Source organism: Carassius carassius, chromosome 28, assembly GCF_963082965.1.
Source record: "Carassius carassius chromosome 28, fCarCar2.1, whole genome shotgun sequence".
NCBI classification, from domain to species: Eukaryota; Metazoa; Chordata; class Actinopteri; order Cypriniformes; family Cyprinidae; genus Carassius; species Carassius carassius.
The window spans coordinates 29,165,302-29,186,866 of record NC_081782.1 but is presented as its reverse complement, the minus strand read 5'-3'; the positions used below and the strand labels follow the sequence as shown (position 1 = coordinate 29,186,866).

Here is a 21,565-nt window from a genome sequence, read left to right as displayed (position 1 = left end):
GATGTGATGTCTGCAGAGACTGAGGTCTTGACAATTTTGTCTTATCAGCAAAGAAAGAATAGTGCTTGTGTTTAAGCACTATTTAATGCATCATCATGCAAAAGAAAAAAATAACTCACGCTACTGAGGCTCCAACAAACCACTCTTTTTTTATCAGTCTGTTCTGTTTGTGTTTTATGGCGCGCGATGGCGACAAAGTCCAACAAATGTTCTCGCGTACACTACTAGACAGTTTATTTTAAATGGTATATTCATCCAAATTAGCGTAAGTAAGACCACTTTTTGTTTGCATAAGCCTACATATATGTAAATAGATTTACCCGCACCTTTACATAAACTGCCAACCTGAGGAATCAGTCGTTAAAAACGTTACATCTAGTGTCATGTAACTCATTACTTCTCTAATATTATTTCTCGTTCGAAGGTTTATGCACTTGATCTGTTGACCTGGACGAAAACACTGGGCATCCTGCTGATGGGATCGGTCTGTGTGTCTGCAACACTCTGAACCCTTGCATTATTATTCCATCGTTACTAGCGCCTGAGAATGATTTTAAAACGATCTGCTGCAGGAACATGATCCACATCTGCTGATATGTGTGTGAGTGCTGAATAAACAGAGCCCTGCCCACCGCGCCGGAGTGGAGCAGACAGAGCAGGAGGACGCGCATCTACAGTCTGCATCAAGCAAGCTTTCGCTTTCGGCGAGGTTTGTGCTACATACTGCAGATTTTAGCCCTGGATGCACCGATGAAGAAATGGCAGCGGAATCGACCCGGAGATTTACGAAAAGCCTCCTGAAGCCGGGAAGCGCAGCTGAGATTCGCCAGACCGCATCTAACGCTGTGAGGAACGCTACTGTAACGGTAAGACAAGGACAGCGCGCGCTAGGGCTTATTTGGATGTTGTTCCGTGGACGAACAAGATCATATTTTCTAATGATGCGCGTAAAGAGAATCGCACTGCGATTACCTTATTCCCCAATAAAGGAAAGATCTCTTTTGTCAAGCATATTGTATTTCGCATGCAGTGAGGTCACATGCCTGACTTGTTCTGCGGCGAACGACCGTGGAAGTTGTAAATGGACACGGATTGTGCTTGTGAATGATTGGGGTCTCTTGGCGGTGTTTGTCTTATTTAAAATTTAGAACTCTTCTTCTAAAAAAATCAGCTCGTTCGAATGACTTATTTTCGCGGGAAATGAGCCGCTGGCGGCGGCTTTGCATGTTTGGTGACGTATGCCGCTCGTAGTAAAAACGCCGCAGAGGAATGTAGCGCAGCGGTCTCCAGCCCTGCGCTCCCAACTCGACACCGTCTCCTTATCTGACACACCCGCTTCAGGAGTCAATGAGCCGATCAGCTGAATCACGATTAAGATGACATGTGAAATGTGCAGTGTTCGGGGAGCTTCAGCACCGAGACAGAGGATGTGCTCTGTTGCTATTGGTTACGGTGACGTGGTTTGATGATAGGGCTACAGTAGTATTGATTTGTGGTAGTTCTAGCCTCATTCAGTAATGCATTTCTACAACTTTTAGGAGCATGTGATTGCAATTAAAGCATGTAACCATCCAGCAGCATTCCACGGCGTTTCTCTTTTTTTTTGTGCACATTTGTATGTTTTGCATTGATATCCCAAGCCCTTCTACATGTAGTGTGTTTAAATGTAACACTGCAAGGTCTGAGTGAAAAGGTGTCATTGCAGGGTAATTGCACACCATTATAGTATAATATATATATATTTTCTATTACCACCTTCTGCCACATATTACTAACAAAACTATTGTTGACTGAATGTTATTTGTATTGCAATGTATCCCCTAAATGTTAACATTCTAAACCATGTGTGGCCATTTTTAGGATTTAAGGTTACACTTGAAACAGCTACAAAACAGATGCATGGACTATGAATTGTAGCTACTGAATGTGAATTGATCAGAGTAACAGAGTGAAAGGCAGGGCTCATGCGAAACTGAGAAAGTACAGATTTAAAAAGCCACAGTGATGGGAGGAAGAGAGATTCCATTTAGGACTTGAGAAAGGCCTTTCCTAGCAACTAATGATCTGGTGGCCCACGAAGGCAGAGCTCAGGTAGAGAGAAAGAGGAGGATTCAAGAGCATAACCTTGATCATGTATCTAAAACTAAACCTGAGACATCAAAACTGGCCAACCAGCAGATTACAGCTGTGCTGACTGCACTAAAGGTACATATTAGAAGACAATAGGCTGAGATGTTCACTCTCGGTACAATTCTAAGGATGAGGGGTTTGACAAATGTCTTTGTTAATGTGCAACTCTTCCATATAGGTTTGCAATAATTTGTGCAATATTAACAAGAAATTGGACTTGGAGTGACACTGACTGGCACAGTGTGTTGCTCTGTCCATTGTTTTGTTTTCTGGGTATGAATACGATGAGTGAAGTTGTCACAGTCACAAGCTAACTTGTGTGTGTGTGTGTGTGTGTGTGTGTGTGTGTGTGTGTGTGTGTGTGTGGGTGTGTGTGTGTGGGTGTGTGTGTTATGCTGTGTTCTTGGAGGAACAGAATAGAAACTCAAAACTGAGTAGAGCAATATGCATGTCTCTTTAATCAAACACACTTGTTTCAACTCCTCAGCACATTAATTATAGACTCTTAGACTCCATTGTTCCATTTATGCTCAAAACTATTGTTTTACATTTGCAAAACATCTGGGCCAGTCTCATAGATCTTGTGTAAATGCCTAATTTAGAATTTGTAGTCTGAGTTGTATTTCTTTAGCCTTTAACCATTGCTGCTATTGCCAGTTCTCCAAGAGCCAGTAAAATAAACCATTTCTGTGTATTTCATGAAAACGAAAAAAAATATGCATGCTGTTGATGTAGCAAATTATCATCATTATCAATGTTATCTCCATTGCTTATAACCATTTTCCCTTTCTTCCTCCTCTTGTGAAAAAGATCAGAACAACATGAATGCCTTGGGTTTAAAAGGTTGTTAGTTCCAGTCTTATTGGTTTAGTGATGGTTGGATCAGCATAGACTTACTTTTCTTCAGCAAAACAGATAATCAAAAAAAAAAAAAACAAGATTACAGTAAGGCACTTACAATGGAAGTTAGTGTGGCCAATTTTTAAACCATGGACTTATTTTTTTTATAGTTATCAGCATTATGTCACAAATGCTGTCAATTGAACTTGAATTAAACGGAGTGTGTGATATTGACAATATATATACATATATATATATATATATATATATATATATTTTTTTTTTTTTTTTTGAAAGTGCAAAGTGTTTTTTTTTCACTACAGGGCTAAAGTGTATAGTAGAGTGTAAAACAAACAAACAAAAAAAAAAGAAAAAAACCGCCACAGTCTTTAAAGGGGTCAAATGATGTTACACAGCAAAAAAATCTGAGTGAAATTAACTCTGCTGGGAGTACATGTGAGACCACACTCAAGAGTGTGAAAGTGTTAAAATAGGAGTGTTAAATTAACACTGAAGCAGAGTTAAAGTTAATGAGATAATTAAGTGATTAATTGAGTGATGATTGACCATTATTGACGAGACCTGATGTTAACATGCAGAATCAACAAAGACGAAAATCACTATTTTAATGGTATCACCATTATAGTGGTCAATGTTTGCTTTAGTTGGGCTCTTGACCCCTATAGTGTTAAAGTCAGCTTTTAATTGGCTGTTATAATGGAGTTTTAAAACTGATGGACAAGCAAAGACTATCTTCTTGAATTACCGAGTTAAAGTTACATTGTTGATTATTGCAGCCCTATGATTGTTCAAAAAAGTATTTCCAGCATTTTAATAAATACAATCTGAGGAATTTCTTAAAAGTTGTTTGTTCAAAAATCTTTCAAAAGAGTCTTTCAGTTATTCATGCAAACATCAAGAATCAACCTGTCAATCTCAACAATGGTGAAAATCCAAAAAGCATGTTGCAGTGCATTCTGGGTGCCACCTATCAAAATTCATCCATGGCTCCCATGATGCATTGCGGCATGAATAAATTATTAGCTGAATTGTTTCAGTAATTTCCTTTATTCTTACTATTCTATTTTTTGTTTTTTTTATGTTTCTTTTAGTAGTTTGTTTTCTAATGTTTAGAGTTGTTCTATTTTTCTGAATATGCTGTTTGTCACCGTTGTTGAGATTCCTACACTAATTTTTTTATGTATATGTGTGCCTTAAACAAGCTTTTCTTATGATCAGAACAACTTTCAAGAAATCATTTTAATTAGTGGGTACTGTACAATAACAGGGTTTTTATAATCAATGAGGTCAATCAAATCTGTTTAGGCTTTAATTGAGTTTGGGGATTCAGGTGAAATGCCCATGTTTTGATTTTTTTCTTGTCTGTTTGTTACAATTCATTTGTAACAGCCAAACCAAAACTGACTTAAAAAATTTAATGCTCAAGAGCCCAACTAAAGCAAACACTGACCACTATAATGGTGACATAAAAATAGTGATTTTCATCTTTGTTGATTCTGCATGTTAACATCAGGTCTCGTCAATAATGGTCAATCATCCCTCAATTAATCACTTAATTATCTCATTAACTTTAACTCATCTTCAGTGTTAATTTAACACTCCTATTTTAACACTTTCACACTCTTGAGTGTGGTCTCACATGTACTCCCAGCAGAGTTAATTTCACTCAGATTTTTTTGCTGTGTATGATGTATAACTTTATTTTGTGTATTTGGTAAAATGAAATGTTTTTATGCAGTTTAAGATGCAAAAACATATTTTCCACATAATGTATATATTATTGTTTCTCCTCTATGCCCTGCCTTCTGAAATGTGTAAATTTTTACAAAGCTCATCGGTCTGAAAAGCGAGGTGTGCTCTGATTGGCCAGCTATCCAGTGCATTGCGATTTGCCGAATGCCTCAAGCATGTGACGGAAATGTTACGCCGTTAGCATACTGTTATACCGTGTTCAGGCGCAATGAGACAAAAACAGGAAAACCCATTACAAACAAGGCATTTATAGCATCCAGAGGGGACATAATTACCAATTAAAATGACTGTACTGTCTACACGTTGCATCGCACCACGTAAACATAAATCTGTGTCTGCATTTGTGATCGGAGAAACAACAAACAACAAGCACTTCTCTGCACTCCTCAATACTCCTGTTTGAATAATCAGTGGCAATCCTTTACATCTGTAAACGTACTTACAGACTGAGTCAGAACAGGAATAACAGGAAACAGTCCTCCATAAAAAAACGCTGCACACATCTGAATATTTGAGTTGAACTGTTCTGGACAGTGTTGTAAATACAACTTAACCACTGATTTCTATTTGTGTCCTCTTTTGGATAAACAAAGTAGTTTCGCTTTCACAATGAAACACACTGCGACTCCACGACATGGTGCCGACGGCAACAGCGAGAATCAAAGGTTACACCCTCTTTCTTTGCATGAACATTTGGGTAGCGTTATGCAAATATTCCCACATCATGACATTTTTACAGTTCCTAATATTTTTTTGAGTTTCCTACAATAGGATTACATGCATGCAAGGTCAAAAAAAACTTTTGTTTTCTCAAAATATGCATTTAATATCACCGTATTTTCCAGCGATTCTCAAAACGATTCGTTCGAAGCAGTTCAAAGATTCAGTCTCTCTAAACCCCTTTCTTGAGCCTGCTCTGCTCTGATTGGTCAAATGGCCTTGTCTGTTGTGATTGGTCTACAGCATACAGCGGAAACAATACGGATTTCAACAGTTCTGTATTTTGAATGCTCTATAGAAAATATTCAAATCTATTATTTATCATGCTTACAGGTTGGGATTCATATATATATATATATATATATATATATATATATATATATATATATATATATATATATATATATATATATATATATATATACTAGGGGTGTAACGGTTCACAAAATTCACGGTTCGGTTCGATACAATACACTGGTGTCACGGTTCGGTTCGGTACGGTTCGGTACGTTTTAGATACAGCAAAAAGAAAAAAATGGCAGATACATTTCCTTGATTTTTAAAAAATGTTTTATTTATTAAAACTAACAAAGTATGTTTGTTTTTACATTGAACAATGATGGAGCTATTCTTTACCCATCTTCTATGGTGTTTTCTTAGCAGCATACTGTATAAAACAAAAACAGCTCCTTATAAAAAAAATGAAAATGTTATATTAGTTATGAACAAATACAAAGATGTAACTTTTTATATGGAACTCTATAACTCTTTATATTGAGTGTGTTTTTACTCAATTGGTTCTCTATAGGGCTTATGTTTTTTGGAACAAAGCAGGAATTACGGTCTGTCTGAAATGGGCTCGTGAAGGAATATTGTAACGGGGCTCAATTACATTAAGCATGTTCTTAAAACCTACGTTTTCCACTACAGAGTAGTGCGCTCAGTATGCGCTGAAGGCTCGTTGCAAAATGGCTAATGCGTTTAACAGACCAGAAATAGAAGATCCTCCAATAACCAACAGGTCTGGTGTTTGGGTGCACTTTGGATTCCCTGTAAGCTATAACGTTGCCTGTTACGTCGTTTGGGTTATTGGGCTACCTTGTTGAACGCATATAATTATATTTCACAATTTTGTTTTATTTTCCAAATATAATTAATTAGTCCAACGAACCGTTCGGTCCATAATGCGTACCGTGCACCGAACCGAAAGCCTCGTACCGAACGGTTCAATACGAATACGCGTATCGTTACACCCCTAATATTTACTAAACCATAACTTTAATATGTTATGTAAACTGCTTAAACAGTATAGTTTAAACTTTAGTGTCTCTTAACTAATGCTTTGAACATTTTGTATGTCTCTCTTTTAAATCTGACACATGGGGTCTCTCTTAACGAGCTGAATATCTGATTCAGGTGCGTTAAATAAGGAAGACATAAGAACCATTTGGACAGTAATTGTTTCTCATGGGGATGTAAAGTGTTTTCAACATTTGCAGAGGTTCGTCAGTGATTTTATTGCCGTCCTAACCCAGAATGACTGGGTTTTTTCCCCATTACATATTCAAAAATCCCTGCCAAAAATACCTAAAGTTATTGACAAACAATGAGGTTGTGTGGTATTATAACTGCCACCCAAAACCACATCTCTGAGAAAACAAGAAGCGATCAATTCAAATTTCACAGATTAAGTCCATTTTAACCACTGCTGTACACCGTATGATACCTGTTGAGCTTCGCTGTAATGAATTTTTAAAGATGTACACTTTTAGTACTGAAATGCTGGAAGGTATTGACAAGAACAATATTTCATCACCACACATGGTTAATATTTGAAATAAAACTATTATTATGACAGCAACAGGTTTGCAATACATTCTATATATTGAAATATAAACCAAGCTGCTTTGTTAACATTATGTAAAAAAGAGGTTGCATTAAACCCATTTTTGCTTATCTCCAAATTTATTGACATACATCATTTTGAGACATAATGCAAGCAAGAAAGGTAATTCAACCATAGTGTGCCTATTTTCCTATTTTTAAACAGGAGATTTAAATAATCAAATGCTTAGTATAATCTATCTATCTATCTATCTATCTATCTATCTATCTATCTATCTATCTATCTATCTATCTATCTATCTATCTATACTGCTATAGATATATTCGTAGCATGGTAATTGATATGACAGGTCCGTTTTAACTGTCATTTTAAATTGGTCAATTCAAAACACTTTGATTTTAATGAAACATTAGATTTTTACTGTTTTTAACTGCTCTTGCATTAAACATTTGGCAGGAATGACTCCCTCTGAAAAAATCACAACAACAAAAAAATAAGCCATTTCTAAACAAATGACATAAATGCTAAGAAGACACATTAAGTACAGCCATGCTGCTTAGCGTCACATCTGCATTCTCCACTGCAGGCGGTTTGCAGATTTCTGGCCATGTGAGAAGTCAGAGGGCACACACTGAGCTTGTATTTAAGGCTTTGTTTTGGGAATGGAGGCCAATAGAGCACATAGCTGTGGGAATGAGAATGTTCCCTATCTACCATAACATTCGCAGGAAGTCTAAATCTTTTGTCTTCAGTGTAGTGTCTACACTTTGTTTCTTTCTTTTCTCAGAATATTGTTTTTTGCTTTTCAAGACTTGTTAATTTTGCTCAATCTCGTTACATCCTCTGGTTCATCACTCTATACATTAACTTTATTCCTTTCTTTTGCTATTCGTAAGAGGAAGACAAAGTCTGGTAGCTTGATCTGCACTCAGACGTCTTGCAGAAACTCTGCCCCCACTCTTGTTGGGCTGTAGTATAATGAGAGCGAGGTCATCCTGGGTCACACCGGGGCGGGGGAATTTCTCTAATTGCTCACTGCTAGTTAACTGCAACTGCGATCAAGAGGATAATTCTGCTCTTGAATTGAAGTAAGCAGCTGCTCCAGCTATGCTATGCATACGTATAGAAGCACAAACAGGTGCAGTCATAAGTTTCCAGGTGAAAAACTATAATACTTCCATAATGTACTTGAAGTGCTCTATTTTCGTGCACTAATTTTGTACTTAATATACAAAAAAATTATTTAGTTCTTTGTTAAGATAAACTTAAGATTATCTATGTTTACTCAACTGTTCTATCTTGGGACACCAAGAATATGTACTAAAATGTGTTTTTAACATACTGTCTCTGTATTTAAAACACGAAATTTAGTCACCACTTGTAGTACACTTGAACCATCTTTCATACACGAGTACACTCAAGTGTACTACAAGTAGTGACAAAATACATTTTTTAAATACAGAGACAGTATGTTAAAAGCAGATTTGGCTCATATTCATGGCGTTCCAAAATAGCACAGTTAGTAGTAAGTACATTTTATTTATAGAGCACATTTAAATTCAGCTTACACTGACCAAAACAATCATAAAATACAGTAAAGTATAATATAAAATACAAATTAAAATCCAAGATAACAATACTAATCCATAAATTAAAAATCAGGAAAGACCATAGAATAAACATGCGTTTTAAGTTTGGACCGAAATAGACAGAGCACCCTCAATGTCAGGTGGCAACTGATTGATAACCGTGGAGCAGCTACTGCAAAGGCTCTGTCATCTTTAAACTAAAGTCGTGACCGTGGGACATATAAGAGAGCTTTATTAGCAGATCTGAGGGACTTTGGAGCAGAATTAAATTAATAAGATCAGAAATGTATAATGGGGCTTGTCCAATAAGTGCTTAAAAAACTATCAAAAAGTGAAAGTGACGTGACATTCAGCCAAGTATGGTGACCCATACTCAGAATTCATGCTCTGCTTTTAACCCATCCAAAGTGCACACACACAGAGCAGTGATTACACACACACACTGTGAACACACACCCGGAGCAGTGGGCAGCCATTTATGCCGCGGCGCCCGGGGAGCAGTTGGGGGTTCAGTGCCTTGCTCAAGGGCACCTAAGTCGTGGTATTGCAGGTGGAGAGAGAACTGTACATGCACTCCCCCCACCCACAATTCCTGCCGGCCCGAGGCTCGAACTCACAACCTTTCAACTGGGAGTCCGACTCTCTAACCATTAGGCCACGACTTCCCTAAATGGTGAATTGAATTCTAAAGGAGACAGGAAGCTAGTGGAGCAAAGCTAAAATTGGAGTGATATAATCTCGTTTTAGGGGAAGTCGTGGCCTAGTGGTTAGAGAGTTTGACCCCTAAACCTAGGGTTGTGGGTTTGAGTCTCGGACCGGCAATACCATGACTTAGGTGCCCTTGAGCAAGCCCACTGGGCAAAGTTACGTAATTACAATAATTTTTATGAAATAATGAAATAACTGACGATTGAGCATGTGGTAAAATCAACTGCAAAGATCAAAGACATTAAATCTCTGAAGATCTCAGCAGAGGAGGATCAAACATCTCCACAAACATGGAATCATTAGATTGACTTTATTTCTGTCAGACATCTAGAGAAGCTCTTATTGAGAATTAACAGAGGTTTAAATGTTGATATTTGATTCATTTGAACCATTATGGTGATCAGTGTTTGGCCTAGTTGGGATCTTTGTCCAGCTACTTCTTTGATTAGCCTGTTTCTGACTGCTGTAACTGTTTTTGTGAAATATTGCAGTGAAGAGAAGCAAAATTAAAAGAGCTCAGGTTGTATTAGTTCTTTGTTGATGATGAAAAAGTCATCACATATTAAGTACCTGAGGTTATGAAGTTAGCTTTGTTTATTTTTTTCATTTATAACACCCAAGCCTTTTAAATCTACAGTACAAAAATCAAGAGCAAAACACTTCCTTATTTTGAAGATGGACAAAATGCATGCAATTTAAATATTTTGAGTAAAAGCATCATGTACTCAAACACAGACATCAAGATTCCGGATATGCATCACAACAACGGTGACAATCAAAATCCTTATCCTAAATCTTGCATTTTGTTAAAAAAATGTACATTATTTTTTTCTACAAGATTTCTATCCAAGAAAATAAATATAGTTGCAACAAAACACTAATATATTATTTTGCTATAATTTTGTCTGCATTAATAGTAAGATGTTAACATTTGAGCTCAACGCTCTCTACCATAATAGGAGTGCTTTATAACACACAGTTACAACAGCCAGAGACAAGCTAACACAAGAAGTATGAGGACCAAGATCCCAACTAAACAAAACACTGATCACCACAATGGTGACTTCAAATGTTCATTCTGGCTCCTCAGTCTTTTCAACCTCAGCAAAGACATAAAAAAGACGTCCACTGGACCAGTGGGAGGCATCGAACCCCCAATTGCTCCCTGGGTGCCGCAGCATAAATGGCTGCCCACTGCTCCGGGTGTGTGTTCACGGTGTGTTTGTGTTCACTGCTCTGTGTGTGTGCACTTTGGATGGGTTAAATGCAGAGCACGAATTCTGAGTATGGGTCACCATACTTGGCTGAATGTCACGTCACTTCTTTTTTTTCAGTCACTTTTTTTTCATCATTTAACAATCTGGCTGCTGCATTCTGGACCATCTGCAAACGAGCCAGTGAAGACTGGGGAAGACCTAGGTATAAGGAATTACTGTAGTCCAATCGAGCTGGGATAAATGCATGAATAACTTTTTCCAAGTAAATTTAAGTCTAGAAATTATTCTCAATTGATAATAGATGTGTTTAACAACTGAGCTAATTTGCTTTTCAAGGCAAAGATATGAGTCCAAAAGATACCTACATTTTTTGCATGTGATTTAACATATGGAGTAAGACTGTCTAAGCTACTAACTATAGAGTTTCTGGTTTTAGAGGGAGCAAAATAATCACCTCAGTTTTTTCCATCAAGAAATTATTCACCATCCAGATTTTAATGAGAGTCAACAAGAGTTGAGTACACATAGATGGTCTTAAGTTTATCTTAAGAAGTGCTAAATAATAATTTTTAGTATGTTAAGTACACAGTAAATTCCTGAATGTTAAATTAACACTGTTCGGAGGATATATGGTCCCACTCTAAAAGAGTGTTAAAGTAACACTGAAGCAGTGTTGAAGTTAACTCTCTGGAGTTGATTAACGCGTATACGCGTTATGAGGCATTTTCTCCTGATAACCCCGAAAAGAACTTAAATTACACTTTCAGTTTGCATCGTACAGATAAGAGCAATACATCAATCTAATCTGTAAATCTAATCTTATTCAAGTTATTTAACATTTTTAGTTTTTCACTAACCACGCATAACAATTTTTTTTCCTCAAAAATACGATCATGTACATACATGTTGCTCGCATATTATTATAGACCAGTTTGTGCTGATTACAGTGAGATTAGACTTTAACTTTAGCCATTTAGATATTTATAAGAAACTGAAAAAAGCAGAAATGTCAGGGCATGACAAAACTTCTCCAGGCCCCAAAAATACCCTTAGACTTCAGAGGGTTAATGAGATAATTATGTGATTAAGTGCTGATTGAGCATTAGTGATGAACACCTGCTGTTAACAAGCAGAATCACTGAAGAAAAGAGAAACATAAGAATTACAACTGATTTCAGCCACAGCTTTAGATGAATCTACTGAAATAAAAGACATTAAATCTCTCAAGATCTCAGCAGAAGATCAAGCAGCATCACCAGCTTCATTCATTAATAACCAGTTTGAATTTGTCATGCGTCTAAAAATGTATTAAGAATTAACAGGATTTAGATGTTAATTTAAAATAATAAAATTTGAAGTCAACGTTATGGAGATTAGTGTTTGCATTAGTTGTCTTCTTGACCCTTGACGTTTTAACATCAGTTTATCTCTGGTTGCTCTAACTATTTATGAAACATGATTTATATGACAATTCAAGAGGAAATGTGATCATGTTACATGGGTTATTTTATGGTCATGGAGTTGTCATGAATAGTCTGATTCACAGATGTCATCAATGATGATGCATGACTTAGTTCACTACTGATCACAAATACATTTTAAATAAACTATATGAAGAACTTTTGAACTATATGAAAAAACACTTTGCACTCAAGTTTATTACAGTTGTACCGCTCGGACATGCAGACATCAAGAATCAGCATCTGAATCTCAATAATGGTGATGATCATCTGACAGATTCATATTACATTGCATTGAGGGTGCACCAATCATAACTCTTCCATGGCTCCCATCATGCATTGCGACAAATTATCAGAATATTTTCTCACCACTGTTCTGGTGCACATGCTGAATCTTCATGTATATAAGTGCAGGAATCATAACCTCTTTATAACATATTATTCAAAAAGTGACTTATGTCATAGTATCATAGAACTACAATAATTTGAAAGTCATGAAAGAACTTCAGGCGCATGAAATGGTTTTACCGTAAGTTCTTTGCAAGCACGTACATGTGCTTTATAAATACTATTGTAACAGCCAAAGAAAAAATTATTTCAACTTAAAATTAAAGTCAAGGGTCAAGATGCAACTAAAGCAAATACTATTCACCAAAATGGTAGGTAAAAAAAAAACTAAACCTTAATTCTCAATAAAGAACTTCTGTTTTAGATACTCTAAAAAAAGTCTAACTGGTTAGTAATGTGTGAAGCTGGTGATGTTGTTTGTGGAGTTGTTTAATTATCTTCTGCTGAGATCTTTCAGTTTATTTCATCTAAAGCTGTGGCTGAAATCAGTTGTAATTCTTTTCATTGCTCTTTTCTTCAGTGATTCTGCTTGTTAACAGCAGCTGTTCATCACTAATGCTCAATCAGCACTCAATTAATCACATAATTATCTCAATAATTTTAACACTGCTTCAGAGTTACTTTAACACTCTTTTAGAGTGGTACCATATATCTTCCGAACAGTGTTAATTTAACGCTCAGGATTTTACTGTGTACAAAATTAGTGCGCAAAAATAGAGCACTTTAAGTACGTTATGGAAGTGTACTTTTTTCACATGGGTTTACATTTATCTTGCAAAATATTAATAACAGTAACAAAATAAGATCTTCTTAAACGTTGTTTTTTCTGTCCTGCGTAAGCTATTTCACAGATGTTTACTGTCCACTAGACAAAATAATAGCTGAAATAAAAAAAAAATAAAAAAAGAGTACCTGTGCTAAAGCGGTGTATCGTTAACTGGAAAAATTCATGATTTTATGTTTTGTGGTAGGTTTTCATGAATCTCTTGTTTGTTCTAAACAGTTTAACTGTCCACTGTTCTTCAGGAAAATCCTCCGGGTCCTGCACATGCTTTGGTTTTCCAGCTTCTTCATATTTGAACCCATTCCAGCAGTGACTCTATGCATTTGAGAACCAATTTTTTTATTCTTCTTTTCTTTTTCATACTAAAGACAACAGAGGGACTCATACACCACTGTTAAATTGGTACAAACATTCACTGATGCTCAAGAAGGCACTTTAAGAGCTGACAAATGCAGTCTGACTGAACTAATAACAAACATTTATTATGTGCTATATACCTTATTTAATATATTGAGTAATAATTAAAAAATCAGTGAAAAAGCATTTGAGCATTTACATTTAGGACCTTACAGATCATCCTTTAGCAGCAAAATCTCACACCAAATATAAAATTAAATATAAAATTACACATTGAAGTTGCATAGTTATTTGTTTTTTTTTTGGCTAGTTAAATAAATTTTGGGATACCAAACTCTAAAGAGTTCCTACCTGAAGGGCTACCAGGGATTTTTTAATTTTGCATATTTTGCCTCAAATACCCACTAACCCCAAACTTTGTGAAGTCATGTGGTGTGTTAGAACCAATGAGAGTGATTAAAGGGTTCAGTTTTGATTTCTTCATCACAGTGATATCAACTATACCCATCGAGTCGTATGAATTAATTTCATGCTCAGAGGTGGACAGTAGTGAAGTATTTTTACTTAAGTAAACTTAAAAAGTTTAGTAAAAAGTAGTTTATCAGAGTGTTTTTTTTGGACAACTTCACTACATTCCAAAGCATAATGTCATACTTTTTACTGCACTGTTTCATAAATTAAAGTTGTTGCTGTTGTTTTATCTTTAATATTTAAGAACATTACAAAATTTAGTACTTTCTTGTACTAAAGTAAATATTTGAATGACTTTTACCAGATTAAAAGTATTAAATTTATAATGTAATTAATATTAAATGACATTTAATATGAAACGTATTGCAGTAAAAAGTACAATATTATGCTTTGAATTAATTTTCTAAAGAAAATCACTGATAAATTACTCACACTTCAAAAGTACTTTTACTGCAAAGTGAAAATACTTCACTACGGTCCTCCTCTGATCCTAATCATGCTACCAATAAGATCATTCTGAAACTTTTCGACTCAGTTGACATTTATAATATGGACAACTTCTTTTAAATCGTTCTTCAAATTTGATTAAGTTAAATACTGACTACCCACCCACATTTCTAGTGTGCTGTTTAGATAATAATCTGTGTGTGATGTGTTGGGCGTTGCATCAGACTTGTTGGGGGAGATTTTTGAATGCCCTTGAGGGTGTAATGCTGAGTTCAGGATAGGCGGTCTGGAGGGAATAATGCTGCACTCTCAGCATCTTTCTGTCCCGACTGTGCTTAATTTTCACTAAACCATGTCTTTTATTAGAACTGTACAACAGTATCTGTGTGCCCTCCAACACTATCAGCTCTGTAGTCATCACTTATTATGCATGCTCATGCTGTAGAGACTGCAACAGACCTCGTCTAACTAGACACAATAAAATGCATGTGTCTGAAATGACATTACAATTCAGGTTGCAGATTCCATGATTCAAACTGATTCAACACTCGATGCATTTTTAATTAATAATATTTTTATGCACCTGTATTGCAACTCTGGCAGTGGTACATACGTACATCTGATGATATTATAAAATCAATTTAATACAAATATTTAAACTAAACTTTATTGAAACTTTCAGCATGCTTTTTCAATAGCTGTGCTTCCATTCCAGATTTGTGCAAAATTTAATGGTAAGAAAAGCCTCTTATACTTGAGAACAGCCACATGTTAGGTGTTTGTTTTAAATTATAGTACATTGAAGAATGCAAAGTTTTCATTGCAGTTTTGCAAAATATTCCTTTTTCAAATTGTCTGTAAAACCACCTCATATGAGTGCAAACATTTTTTTTCCGATATATTGGAGTTGTTGCGAATGAACGTGTTTCCATTGGGTGCATTTTCAACTCACGATTCGATTCATGATTTTGATTTCACGATTCGATTTTCTCACAATTTCCTTTTAACGAAATTAGATTAAAGACACTATACAATAAATTAGGTGTTCTTTTAATAGGCTATTGCTGCTCGTTTCTTTGTGAAATTAAAATATAACAAAACTAAATTGAAATTTTACAATAAACCCTAAGTCAAATAGGCGAGTTACACAAATAACATAAATCTCTTCATTTAAACAAACTAAGGCTTTATCTGCGAGAGGCAACCACTGCATTTTAATCAACATCCAAACAAAGATTTGCTGCATAGACTGCATTGACTGAAACAGGTGAACTAGACTAATTCCAGAACAGAACCTATAGAATTTTGCACATGTGTGACTGAATTAATCACTCCCCGAGACGACTCGCCCTTCCTGAGTCACATTAAAGATTCGTTCAAAATGAACAAATCATTCAAGAACAACCCATCACTATTATGTACACTACTTTAATGTGCATTGTTCTGAGGCAAGATGAAAAGAAAATACCACTTAAACTTTTCTAAAGACAGTCGGTTCCCCTCAGACATACAGTCATATGAACTCCTACTCCAGGTTTATCGTGATTTATAGTTACAATGTCACCACCGGCAATGTAGCAATGTCGTAAATGCTTGGAGTAGTTGCACTGGCAACAGTTAAGAAAAATGAAAGAAAAAGAAAAAAAACCTGCAATTCTTTGTTTTCATCATTTCATGCTGTCTACCTAGACTACCTGGCCAGCTAACTAATTTGTGTGTCACACTCAATGCCTTCCTGTCTGTTTCTGAGCACACTTCTGCTACGCTGGATTTGTGATTACCTGGTCTGTAAGTCCAGGGCTGATTTTTGCTTCCAGTACACCCTTGGGTGTCACATAATGGGAAGGGCAGTCAGATACGTAGCAGTCAGTGAAGTTTCCTGATATTCAGCAAACTGGCAAAGGGGGAAATGCTCCAGTGAGCACAGCTAAGGGCACAACTCCAAGTGCCAGGCCGAGATTGGCAGCAGACGTCAGGGAGAGCTAGACAGTGACCAAATCTAGTGATGTAAAGTCAGAGAGGTCTGAGACCAGTCTGAAACAAAGCCATGTGAGCAGACAACAACAACAACAAATAAAAGGGCAGACAGGAAATCAAAGACACAAGGTAAGCAGGATCACATCCCAGAAACATTCTGGAAAAGAACACTACAGGAGTAAAGAAACACAGAAAGGGAGAACACAAAATACAAAAACAACCAGGAACACAGAGAACCATATGGTCATTCTGTAAGTCGTGCATCACATTTTCTGATTTTCCTAACAGTTTGCATCGCTGAAGAACAGAAATCATTGGGAATCTTTGTTATATAGTATGTTGGGATCCATAGTGAAGAAAACTGGTATGATGAACAGCTACCTCTTATTTACCCCTCATGGCCATGTGATATAAGGGCCTCCCATGGGTTACAGTTTTGCACCCACTGATTGAACCGATGCTTAGTGTAGTGCTAAAATAAAATTAACTTCATGAAAGTTTAATTTGATATAAAAAAGTAGATGATTAAATCGGCCTGTTGCACTCCATGTAACAGGACAGTGCCAAGTTAAACAGATGTTTGATTAGAAAAGTTATTATGAGGACTGAGCAATGGACTCACAGATTCCTTGGTTCAGATGTTTATTAGAATAAAAAGAGGTTCTGTAACTAGTGGAAAACCCCCCAAAAGTGAACTGTATCATGCCATACTATGCCGTAGAGAAGTGCCATAAGTGATATGTGTATTTTACTTTCTTTTACTTTCAGTAGCTAGTGATTGTTGACTATCACCCACCGAAGGCATCATTGTATGAGGTTAGCATTCTCAAATAAAATCCAGCGATCCAAAACAGTGAATCTAAATCATCATTCAGGCAAAAGTTCACTTCAAGAATGAGCACACTGCTGACGTGATGTAGAAATCATTTTATTTGGGAAAAAAACACTGTCAAAAACAAATACATTCTGACACTCAAAGCTCTTCACTGCATCCCGTCAAAATAAAAGTCCGCCTTTTAACTCAAAGAAATTGACAGAAATTACGATTGTACTATTATAATGTAGCCTACTTCTAAAATAATAATAATTTACATAAACATTTTTAAGGAATATAATTTTTCATTTTTAATTCATTTTAATTTAATAAATCTCCGTTGTGCAGCCCTTTGCAAAAATATAAAAGAATTAAGATTTCAAAACATTAAATTGTTAAATGTGTATGCATTTTCATTACCACCATTCTTGATTTGTACATTTATATTAAATCATAAAAGTACAGAATCCAGAAAAATGTATTTAAACCAGAATTTAGGAATTTGTATGAATTATTAATGATAAACATGTTATTAAACCAATAAATAATCCGTGATTACATTTTCTTGTTTTTGATTAATGAAATTTGAATTAACACATGCTTTCAAACATTTGTTCATCCAATTAATTAAAACTGTATGCCGATATTTTCGGAGACGATTATCATACTGTGAAAATCTCATAGCGTTACAACTCTACTGTGAAGTGACGTATCAGTGTGGCCTTCATTCCTTATGCTGTCCCACTTGCGGCACAATACTCTGTGAAGTCCACTTTGCAGAGCACATATTTTCGATTGGACCTTAGGAGTAGAAAAGGTTAGTGTTATTAGTATTATTATTATTCATTAGTTGTGGGGACGTTCTCTATTTGCATGTTGCGTAACTTGAAAAATTACATTGCATTTGATTACAAGCTGGAGATGTGTAGCTAAAAACACTTGTTTCATCAAATCGTTTCCTTTCAACATATTTATATTGTTGCTAAAGCATTTGGTTGAATTGGAAGTGATTTTCGTGAGATTGTGGGCCTATCAGGTTTGTTGAAGTTGCATGGATAATAACCCTGATAATGCTGGGTTAAAGGCTGTGTTGCAGGGTAAATTTTTCAAGGATTTTGTGCAATTTGCTTGTTGGTAATAAACATTTAAACTGTTATTCATTGTATTTTATGTTGTTGGGTATCACAAAACGGAATATAATACGAAAAAGTAGGTACTATCTTACAGCGGTCTCCTTGCCCCCACAATGCATTGCATCTCTAATTTACCAAAGCCCCCCTTGAGAGCATTGAGGGTGACTAGAGAGACGAGTAGTAGACGAGAGTTTTCAGATAGCGCAGATTATATATAAAGACATAGATATATATAGATAAATAGACTAGATATATAGATAGAGTGACAGATAGATAGATAGATAGATATCGACTAACAGCGACCAAAACGCACTCACTTGCCTACAGCACAAGCTTTTCAGCGCAGTTTCCATGGGACAGCACCCACACAAACACCTGCCAAACACAGCGACACACGCGGCTACGTTTGCAACAACATTTTCACCGGAGGAAGAGATAAACGCTTAGAAACGCCCATATAGCTAGCATGATGTCTTCTATTTCTAGATGACAAAGACAAAGTTTACCAGTTCTACGACACTATGACAAAGGTTACCAGTACTTATCTGAACTAACGTCATGATCACTGCCACTAGAGATAAAGAAAACGTAGATTTTAAACTCTGTGGTATTCAATGACAGTAAAAATACAATTAAAAAAAGAGTAGTTATTGTGCACTGCTGCTCGTAGACTAGCTCCAGTGCTCATTGATGCATTGCTAAATGATAGCAACTCACCAGGACACTTCACCAACTCTCCACTCATTCTCCTCGGACCATGCATTTAATTGGCTTTGAAGGCCATCAGTTCTTGGCAATTCCTCATTTGCTCTCTCACGTCTGGCAGGTTACATGGCTGCGGGCCATCATACATGTTGGCTCTTGCCACCTCTTCCTCATCAGTTAGTCGCCATAGTTCTGATACTAGACTGAGGCTACCTTTCCTCCACTTCTCCCAAACGTGACGTCATCACCAAATTGTGTAAAAAAAAATGATAATACCAAAAACATAAAAAACTGGTCTTTAATACCATTTTTGAGACATTTTAAAAATGATATACATGTCTTGAGTGATTTATGTACCCTTTAATTGACAGTGGTGGTTAACCTGCAACATGGGCAACATGTTGCAATTCAAATGCGAACGATCAGCACTGGAGTGACTTTCCTTGCTGTGCACTTTGTTATCGCAGAGCGTGCTCATTGGGAAAGCCCAGGAAACATTTATTTCATTTTGTCAGTACCGGATAGGAACAATTACAATGCTATGAACAAAGTAATTTTAAAAGTTACAAAAGTACAAATTAGTCTCTGCAGTGAACGGGAAGGAACGGGAAGAAAGGAGTCAAGCAAATGCCTGCAGAGGTGGCTCAGGAGTTTACAGGGTTTTTAAATTGATGGTTTAGTGCGGTTAAAGTGAAAATGTTTGAGGTTTCTGTAACTTCCTTGCTTGTCATTCCAGATTACACAGCTACTTATATAAGCAAACAAAAGGGAAGATGGCTGCTGATGCTGCCGTTTTAGCTAATGAGTTCCCAGAAAAGAGCTTTGAAGGATTTCTCACAGGACAATTTGGAAGTATTGACCAGGGCTGAATTCTACTTCTCTACAATCTAACTAGACTTAGACTTTTAGGGAAGTCAGACTTGTGTTTTTGACACAATTTGTGCTTAATGTGTTCAGTGTGCTTCACTTATGAGCTTGTGCTCAGCTGATGTGAATATTGAATTTCAAGTCATTTCCACTCGCAAGGAGTCAAAAACTAAAGCATGGTCAGGGTACCTCTAGGCATTGCTAAATTAACTACATTTTGCATTGTTTTCAGTTGCTTGCCTTATTCATCAAGATGCATTTAATTATTTGCATGCATTTCTAAAAGTATAAATTGTTAGTATATATTTATCATGTTTTTCAAACCCAATCTTACCCGGCCTAAACACTATAAAAAAGGCAATTAAAAGTACAGACACAGGTGTTTACTGCAAAAACTGATCATAAAACAATCTAAAAGTGTGATAATAAATGAGTGGTACTGGAGTCTTCTGAAGCCAAATATTTGTGAGGAGCAAAGTGTAACTTTTATCGCTGACAATAAACCATCTTTTTGAACACAGTCAAATCTCATTTAAAAGATAAATCACATTAGACACATGAGAGATCGATGATATTCACAAAGGGGGTGTAACAAATTGTTTGGCAAACTGTAGTGTAAATATGAAGCCAATTCTCCTGAGGTTCACTGGTGTCTTTTTTTAAGTGTCTAGATACTGTACTTTTAAGGGTTTCTTTTAGTTCATTAATCAGATATTTAGCTAATCATACACTGTAATCTGAACCTTTAAACACTTTATTTGTCATTAATTCCTTTTCTTTAGTGAAGACATTTACATTTAGTAATTTAGCAGATGCTTTTATTCAAAGCGACTTACAAATGAGGACAACAGAAGCAATCAAAAACAACAAAAAGAGCAATGGTATATAAGTGCTATAACAAGTCTCAGTTAGCTTAATGCAGTTCAAATAGCAAGGGCTTTTAAATAATGTAATAAATAAAAAGAAAACAGATAGAATAGAAAAAGAATAGAGCAAGCGTTAGAGGTCTTCTTTGCTTTTTTAGGGATGTTCATAAAATAAGCCTAAAGGAAAATAGGATGCTGCTTTCTGACAACTGTTTCCTTTCGCACAGCACAAAAATGAACCAAACTCTGTGTTTTTTGTTCATTTTCGTAATTTATTATTCAAGTAAAAATGTATTTCTCGTATAGGCCTATTTATTTCGCTATATGTAGCCTAGCTTTATTATGTTTTTCTCGACTGGCAGAAGCGCTGCAGGTGCATGATGTGATTTGAAGATGTGAATACTCATGTTCAGATGTTTGTTGCTTTTTGCACATGTAAAATTAATCCCCGTGAAACAAATGGGCCGCAGACACATCTAATTTAATTCAATTCTAATTTAAAATAATCTTGTT

General features: G+C 36.0%; 1 protein-coding gene across 1 annotated transcript in view; it reads left to right on the top strand.

The window, feature by feature from the left end:
• The first annotated feature begins 600 nt into the window (after window positions 1-600).
• LOC132108285 (dedicator of cytokinesis protein 10-like) overlaps window positions 601-21,565 on the top strand; it is a 131,767-nt gene continuing 110,802 nt past the window's right edge. The window contains exon 1 of the mRNA XM_059514970.1: window positions 601-866. Coding sequence (XP_059370953.1) covers window positions 759-866 — 108 coding nt within the window. The 5' untranslated portion in view covers window positions 601-758. The remainder of the gene's footprint in view (window positions 867-21,565) is intronic.